The sequence below is a fragment of the Diaphorina citri genome, unplaced genomic scaffold (assembly GCF_000475195.1).
Source record: "Diaphorina citri unplaced genomic scaffold, Diaci psyllid genome assembly version 1.1 scaffold57, whole genome shotgun sequence".
Classification (NCBI taxonomy): Eukaryota; Metazoa; Arthropoda; class Insecta; order Hemiptera; family Psyllidae; genus Diaphorina; species Diaphorina citri.
In genome coordinates this window covers 419,341-427,209 of record NW_007377494.1, presented here as the reverse complement: position 1 = coordinate 427,209, position 7,869 = coordinate 419,341, and the positions used below count along the sequence as shown (strand labels likewise).

Here is a 7,869-nt window from a genome sequence, read left to right as displayed (position 1 = left end):
CAATACTAATGTGTCCAGATGGTAAAACTATTGAGTCTGAAGCAGCCCATGGGACTGTTACAAGGCATTACAGGTGAGTATGTTTTAAGCACCGTGAAATAATATTAATACTAAAAAAAGCTATGAATTTCCCGTGAACAGACCAATACGATCCACAAAATTTCAGTATTTTAACAGTATTGTCAATAATCTTGATAAGGTGCGGGTGGTATTAGAGGCAATCTAATTATTCCTGCACTTTCTTGTTTATCAGGCGCATTTTCTAGGAAACTCAAGTAGGTACCAGTAGATTGGAATATTCATGATAAGTATCAAACCATTTTTTTCTCTTCTGAAGATAAAACTACCCACCTTTTTATTCCGTGTTTACTGAATAATCTTGATAAGGTGCGGGTGGTATTAGAGGCAATCTAATTATTCCTGCACTTTCTTGTTTATCAGGCGCATTTTCTAGGAAACTTAAGTAGGTACCAGTAGATTGGAATATTCATGATAAGTATTAAACCATTTCTTCTCTTCTGAAGATAAAACTACCCACCTTTTTATTCCGTGTTTACTGGCTGCTGCTGCTTCTTCGTTTACTTTCAGCAGGAGAATATAAGTGCCATACCTTCAGGGTTTTTTATGATGAGATATGGAATAGAACATTTTCTGCGGTTCCGAAAAAAGAACAGTAATGTGGGTAGAGAAACACAAGGGAAAATGGTATAAAGCTAGGAGGACTTGTCATACAGAGGAATGGAGAATATTTTACGTCTTGAAAAGTGGGTGTTGGATTTAAATACTCACTGAGAACGAGAGGCGCAAACACTCTCGAAAGAAAGTCTATAATCTTAAAATGGCATCAAATCGCTGTCTTTCTTCCCATCTTAATCTTGCTTCTGATTCCCTGCTGCTTATGGAAAGAAAAAAAGGCCATCACTTCACCCCGCAACTTTCTATTTTACTTTGACAATTTTCTCATGTTCTCTTATTTTTCTTCCTTTCTTAAGTTAGATTTATTTTCTTACTTTTTTTAGAGAACATCAAAAAGGAAACAAAACTTCAACGAATCCTGTTGCTTCAATCTACGCGTGGACACAAGGCTTACAGCACAGAGCAAAGCTTGATAATACGCCCGACCTAGCTAGGTAACATTTTTTCCCTTTCTATGCTGTTTATTCCTTCTATTTATATGAACTTCTTGTGACCTACTATCGGTAATGTAATGCTCGAGGCACTAGTCTGGTAAGAAAAGAGGCGTCAGATTTTTTTCCCCCTAAAATCACTATGAAACGACCAGCAAACAGCTCGTACCTACTTTGTTTCGTTTTAGTATTTTCACATAGCATGATCTGCAGCGTAATAATAAAATCTACATAAAAGGAGGAGTCTTTAGAAAATTAAAAGCAAAAAGAAAAGAAGCCCTTTCTTTTTAGATCTAATTAGGACTAAATACTTAGGTAATGTCAAGTATCGCGTTACCATACTGTGTCTCTGGAGGAAATGTTGACATTTGATATCGCGTCTTTATTGCTTTTTAGAAACTCTAATGAAAAGAATAATAATATAAAAATCCAGCTTCCTTTGAGTGCTTGTTTCCTTGAAGGCTGAGCGTGGATAATTAAACTAAGAATTAGGAGGAAAAAGTGCAAGATGAAATTTGACTGAGAAAATTATTTTAAGTGTATAGGAAACAATAAGGGTGTATCGTTTAAGATCGAACCCACACCCTTCTGATTACCAGATAAGCCAATTTGCTGCCAAGGCAAGTTATTCATGTTTCGTATTGTGTTCGTTTTCAGATTCAGCAAAAGTCTGGAAGAGCTCTACCCACATTACTGTTCTTTTTTCGGAACCGCAGAAAATGTTCTATTCCATATCTCATCATAAAAAACCCTGAAGGTATGGCACTTATATTCTCCTGCTGAAAGTAAACGAAGAAGCAGCAGCCAGTAAACACGGAATAAAAAGGTGGGTAGTTTTATCTTCAGAAGAGAAAAAAATGGTTTGATACTTATCATGAATATTCCAATCTACTGGTACCTACTTGAGTTTCCTAGAAAATGCGCCTGATAAACAAGAAAGTGCAGGAATAATTAGATTGCCTCTAATACCACCCGCACCTTATCAAGATTATTGACAATACTGTTTAATTATTTTACGGTGCTTAAAACATTCTCACCTGTAATGCCTTGTAACAGTCCCATGGGCTGCTTCAGACTCAATAGTTTTACCATCTGGACACATTAGTATTGATGTCATTAATCCCAAGGAACCTGCGAATTCGGTAGAATAAGACATATATTTTTAGTATTAGTCGTTAATGAACATAGGCAGACGTATAAATAAATAGACAAACAAATAAAAACTAGGTCAAAAGATAAACCTGCCATTATTATTAATGCGCCTGATAAACAAGAAAGTGCAGGAATAATTAGATTGCCTCTAATACCACCCGCACCTTATCAAGATTATTGACAATACTGTTTAATTATTTTACGGTGCTTAAAACATTCTCACCTGTAATGCCTTGTAACAGTCCCATGGGCTGCTTCAGACTCAATAGTTTTACCATCTGGACACATTAGTATTGATGTCATTAATCCCAAGGAACCTGCGAATTCGGGAGAATGAGACATATATTTTTAGTATTAGTCGTTAATGAACATAGGCAGACGTATTATAAATAAATAGACAAACAAATAAAAACTAGGTCAAAAGAAAACCCTGCCATTATTATTGGCTGACGTAGCATAAATTTGGTTTAAGAAAATCAAACGAAAATTGCCTCAAGTCTAAGTTCAATAAAGCATTATTATTGGCTGACGTAGCATAAATTTGGTTTAAGAAAATCAAACGAAAATTGCCTCAAGTCTAAGTTCAATAAAGGAGAGAGAGAGGTAGGTAAACATTATGTAAATTATACCTAAAAATAGTAGGCTTTACCTCTATTCTACTTTCCTATGAAGATAACACCATGAACTTGGAACTTTTAATCTAAAGTGAAACACGATCCTCGCTTTTTATAATATATTTTATTATCTATTTTTATTTCCAAACACTCCATGTAGGCAGAACAACTTTTTCCCACTGACTCTCTTCTCGAATTACCCAGTCGATTTGTGGAAAAGCATTGAACGAAAACGACACAAAAGGTTCAACTATACGGTAACACTATTATTCCATTATACTGCTCCTGTGTGGGTTTTTTATCCCTGCTGGTTCCTCGAATTTTATTCGTCTATTTTACGCGGCTGTCTTTCTGGTTAAACACTCCATCTGTCTTATGTCTTAAGAAACGTGGGTTCTAGCCGTGACTGACGTAATACCTGTCGCATGTCGTATACTCTTACGTAATACCTACTTGCAGATATAGCCCCACTCAGACGGGGTGGAATTTGGAATCCCCGGTTTCGAGTTAAATATAGCAAGGATATTGAACGATCATTTTGGGAACGGAAATAAAGTACCTAAGTTGCCCTGACAGTAAAATAGCTGCTCCCCCATACTTACCGTAACCCTGTGCCACAATATCGGACTGTACATCTCCATCGTAATTCTTGCAAGCCCACACAAAGCCTCCGTTTCCTTTCAACGCTTGTGCCACCATGTCATCAATCAATCTATGTTCATACCAGATCTTAGCTTGCTCGAATTGACTCTTGTAATTTCTTGAAGAAAAAAAAAACAGGAAAAACAAAAATAAACAAAGTTTCCGTTCCTGCTAAGAAAAGTGCGGGGGGAAAAGAACATGATAAACTCGGATGTAAAATATAAGGGATAAGGAATGATGTTTTACCCTCTCATTGACTCTTGTAATTTCTTGAAGAAAAAAAAAACAGGAAAAACAAAAATAAACAAAGTTTCCGTTCCTGCTAAGAAAAGTGCGGGGGAAAAGAACATGATAAACTCGGATGTAAAATATAAGGGATAAGGAATGATGTTTTACCCTCTTACCTTTTTTCAACACAGTTCTCAAGATGTTTATTGCAAGAAAAGGGAACGTCTGTGCAGGTTCTGTTATAAAACTTCTGACATAAAGCTTCCCCATAGTAAGTATATATTTATAGTGCAGACCTACTGAGAAGGATAATGCTAATGATGGGGAACATTACATCCTACATCCCTAATGGGCCTAAATGTTCATTGCAATATAACTCCTACGTAGTTTTTAGTCCGATGTAATAATCATTAGATATGGCAGCTAATGGTAATGAGGAACCAGTTAGATGAGTTTTATATTGGAACGTTGTAAAGTATAGATGAAGGGGTAAAAAAAAGTGAAGAACGACGGTAAATACATAGATGGACAATGAAAAAACACAACAGAAAATGTGCTAACTCGAGCATTTGAAACGTAGTAAGTGGTACTAGAAATCTTACATAGATGGACAATGAAAAAACACAACAGAAAATGTGCTAACTCGAGCATTTGAAACGTAGTAAGTGGTACTAGTAGATTATGCCCTTCAAGTTCTACTTATTAAAAGATTCAGGTCTTTGTCTATTCCTGTAAGAAAAACTGTATCCCGAGAGACCAACTGTTGAGTGATATAGGTAAATTGATGGGATGTGCAATATCAATAGAAACCTACTACTCGTTTATAATTTATAATAGCTGATGGAGGGAATTTGAATTGTGAGTGGTTCGGAGATACGCAAGGTAGGGCTAAACACTTGACAAACCATAATGCATGGATGTGAAGAGAAAGATAAACTAGTTGAGGTAAGTAGGTACCTATCTCATCTTTATCCAAATCATCCAGATTGGTACGGCTCTCTTGCTCTCATTTACCTCTAAATGAGTGGAGCTTTGTCCAAATACATAGTTTGTCAGAACACAATTTATTTCAGTCATTATAATAATTCTATGTTTTCAATTTCAGGAACAGGACAAAGTCATGCCCAATATTCCTGAGGAAGAGCCGAAAAACGAAGTGAAAAACCCAAACTCCGGTAGTGATGTGATAGCTGCTCCCCCTTTAAATATCTGAAGAAGTCATGAGAGTTACCTGAGGGGAATGTGGACCTTTTGAATCTCGTAGGAACTGTGTGTATGTGTGTATTTTAAGTATCTACTTATCTATTTCCACAGGTGTTTTGGAAATGGTACTTAGATAAGGTAGCTGCATACTACCAGTAGGTATTTACGCAGTATTTCCAGTGATATTATGTTGTATAGATTTATTTACCAGTGTTGAAACTAGCACATTTTTTTTTTTACATTTAACTTTTTCATATACATAAAATATTGAGATTTTGTTATGCAATTGAGATCTCAGGCAACCTTTAGATTATGTATACTACCAGTAGGTATTTACGCAGTATTTCCAGTGATATTATGTTGTATAGATTTATTTACCAGTGTTGAAACTAGCACATTTTTTTACATTTAACTTTTTCATATACATAAAATATTGAGATTTTGTTATGCAATTGAGATCTCAGGCAACTTTTAGATTATGCATGGAGGGAATTTGAATTGTGAGTGGTTCGGAGATACGCAAGGTAGGGCTAAACACTTGACAAACCATAATGCATGGATGAACTGTTGAGTGATATAGGTAAATTGATGGGATGTGCAATATCAATAGAAACCTACTACTCGTTTATAATTTATAATAGCTGTTTGCATGGATGAAAAAAAATGAGAACTTGGAAAAGTTTAAACAGAATCCCCTGAGATAGATCGAAATAACAATACAATGTCGAGGGAAAAAATAAGGTGTGGGGAATGGGAAAGATAGGGAGGTTAGAGGTGGTTACACAAGTACTTACCTACGTAGGTTTAATAATATGCTCATGGAAATATTTAGATCTCCTACCAGCAATTTTCATGACTTGTTTTTATGGTAGAAAGATAAATAACTGACTCAATAAAAATTATGCTAGTTTCCTTTTATAATGTACCTAGACTATATTTTTTCTGTCTTTTTCAAGTCTTTTTCAACACAATGCGTAGCTAATCATAACTTTTAAGATAAAATGTTTCTATGATTTGTGAAATGTTTCAAGTTGTATCGTCTATGAACATTAACTGCTGTAATGGGAGTCAGGGAGTATGTATTAAGTTAGACAGGCTAATAAATATATTTAGACAGGCCAATAAATAAAGGACTTGGACGTAGAGAGAAGTAAAACAATAGATAATAATAATTGTATTAAGGCCATAAAGAGAACTTTCAATGGAGAATGGATTTTACTTACTTTTCGTAAACTTCTTGGAAGATATCTTTGAAATGACCATCGTATTTCTTAAGAATCGTATTTTTTGTTGATAGATATAATGGCCACTTTTTCTGTAGTGCTACCTGGAATTTAAAAAGAATAAAAATAATTCTCTTTAGTAAAGGCCAATTTCTTTTGTTCGGAATCGTATTCTGAGAACTGAGGTTTCGAGTCTGGGTAAATACACACAATATCACAAGCTCGAGAGAGTGTTTTCACACAAAAGCGTCAGCTAATTAAAGAAATCATAACTTTTTTTTACCCCTTATTCTCTTTCGTAGATACGTTATAGGTAGGCTTGCCAAATATCCAAAATGTCGATTCGGGACGCGAATCCGCGAACATAATCGCAAAATCCGCAGTGTCCGACCATACTCAGAGATTAATAACCCATTAATAAATCGTATTACCTAATTGTAGAAACTTATCAATAGAACCAGATGTCATTACCATGATGGGTGTTTGATTATTTTATTTCTGGGTAGTCCCTTCCACGTACTTTCGGGACCATTCTCCAATTTTGACTGGTGGCTGTTGGAAAATCGAGACACCTGCTGTTAATATGACCCTCAGGATTTGGTACAGATGTGCGCCTTGGCAATCAGCAAGATTATCTTAACGTAGTTTGTTGCTATTCTAAACTGCTCGTTAGATGTTTCCCCGTACTAAGACAGCCTTTTTATTTTAGAGGATAGAGCGTCTGCCTTGTAAGTACTTTATCGTGGGTTTGATTCCCGCCCGGGGTGGATTTTATCCTAAAGGGACACTTTCATACACAATGTTAGTATAAAAAAAAACTAAAGGATTAGTTAAATAATAATTAAATCCGACATGAAAATATAAAATTAAATTTATTGGTTAGGTGAGTATCCAATTTACAACACATAAATTATACGTACAATAGGTGGTAACTGAAAGGAACAAATAAAAGGATCTTGGAGGAAAAAGCCTTAGCGTAGGTGTTTCCTTACTTCCATCTCTCAGAGCTAGAAACTTGGAATTTAACAGACTTTGAAATGTCAGTGTTTCCCCAAGTTTCCCATTGGCGGAAAATTCATCTTTATTCACCTGAAGTTTTCCTACTGCCTCACTTAACAGATTTATTTTTATAGCATAAAAAACTTTTACGAGCAATATATTTGTCTAAATACATTTGTACATAATGGGATTTTCACGTAAGAAAATTTCCCCGCGCATTTTCTGATATTCTATCAACCAATCTTTTCAAGAAACGAAAGTAGTTCTCCAAAAGCTTTTAAATAGTTGATTAAAAGCTTTATAATGTTGGTATAAATATTCATTACTCGAGTTCTATTTCTTCAGCTTAGCTGCCAGTCTTTCTTGAATGTAACCTAGAAAATCGTCTGTGTTTTGATAATGCGTTCCTTCCTTGACGTTTGCCAAGCCGTGAATACAGGCTGCTAGATCTTTGGTCATTTTCCCGGACTCGATTGTTTCTATGCAAGCTTCTTCCAGACTTTTGCTGAATCTGAAAACGAACACAATACGAAACATGAATAACTTGCCTTGGCAGCAAAGTGGCTTATCTGGTAATCAGAAGGGTGTTAGTTCGATAAAAAAAAAAAAAAAAAGAAGAAGAAAAGTAGAAAAAGAAGAGATGAAAAATAGGAGAAGAATTTAGAATTTGAAAAAAATAGA

General features: G+C 35.3%; 2 protein-coding genes and 2 long non-coding RNA genes across 5 annotated transcripts in view; 3 read left to right on the top strand and 1 right to left on the bottom strand.

Moving 5' to 3' along the window:
• The first annotated feature begins 6 nt into the window (after nt 1–6).
• On the top strand, nt 7–1,872 carry LOC103517980 (isocitrate dehydrogenase [NADP], mitochondrial-like). Its single transcript, XM_008483034.1, has 3 exons — nt 7–73; nt 1,020–1,130; nt 1,785–1,872. The coding sequence occupies exons 1-3, from the start codon at nt 9–11 to the stop codon at nt 1,870–1,872; spliced, it is 264 nt and encodes an 87-aa protein (XP_008481256.1). The 5' UTR covers nt 7–8.
• LOC113470837 lies at nt 88–722 on the top strand. Its single transcript, XR_003393747.1, has 2 exons — nt 88–199; nt 388–722. It is a non-coding gene; the product is annotated as an uncharacterized LOC113470837 (long non-coding RNA).
• Nucleotides 1,873–2,495: 623 nt separating the features above from the next.
• Nucleotides 2,496–7,869, bottom strand: part of LOC103517970 (isocitrate dehydrogenase [NADP], mitochondrial-like) — a 30,600-nt gene continuing 25,226 nt past the window's right edge. For both annotated transcript variants that reach the window (XM_026829694.1, XM_026829687.1), the window contains 3 exons: nt 6,190–6,293; nt 3,496–3,653; nt 2,496–2,596 (listed from right to left, as the gene is read on the bottom strand). In XM_026829694.1, coding sequence (XP_026685495.1) covers nt 2,499–2,596; nt 3,496–3,653; nt 6,190–6,293 — 360 coding nt within the window. In that variant the 3' untranslated portion in view covers nt 2,496–2,498. The remainder of the gene's footprint in view (nt 2,597–3,495; nt 3,654–6,189; nt 6,294–7,869) is intronic.
• LOC113470915 lies at nt 4,670–5,193 on the top strand. Its single transcript, XR_003393805.1, has 2 exons — nt 4,670–4,708; nt 4,869–5,193. It is a non-coding gene; the product is annotated as an uncharacterized LOC113470915 (long non-coding RNA).

Coding starts and splice junctions, on each gene's coding strand:
- LOC103517980 (XM_008483034.1), top strand. CDS start 9: ATGTGTCCAGATGGTAAAACTATTGAGTCTGAAGCAGCCCATGGGACT. Junction 74..1,019: donor ACTGTTACAAGGCATTACAG/GTGAGTATGTTT, acceptor TACTTTTTTTAG/AGAACATCAAAAAGGAAACA. Junction 1,131..1,784: donor AATACGCCCGACCTAGCTAG/GTAACATTTTTT, acceptor GTTCGTTTTCAG/ATTCAGCAAAAGTCTGGAAG.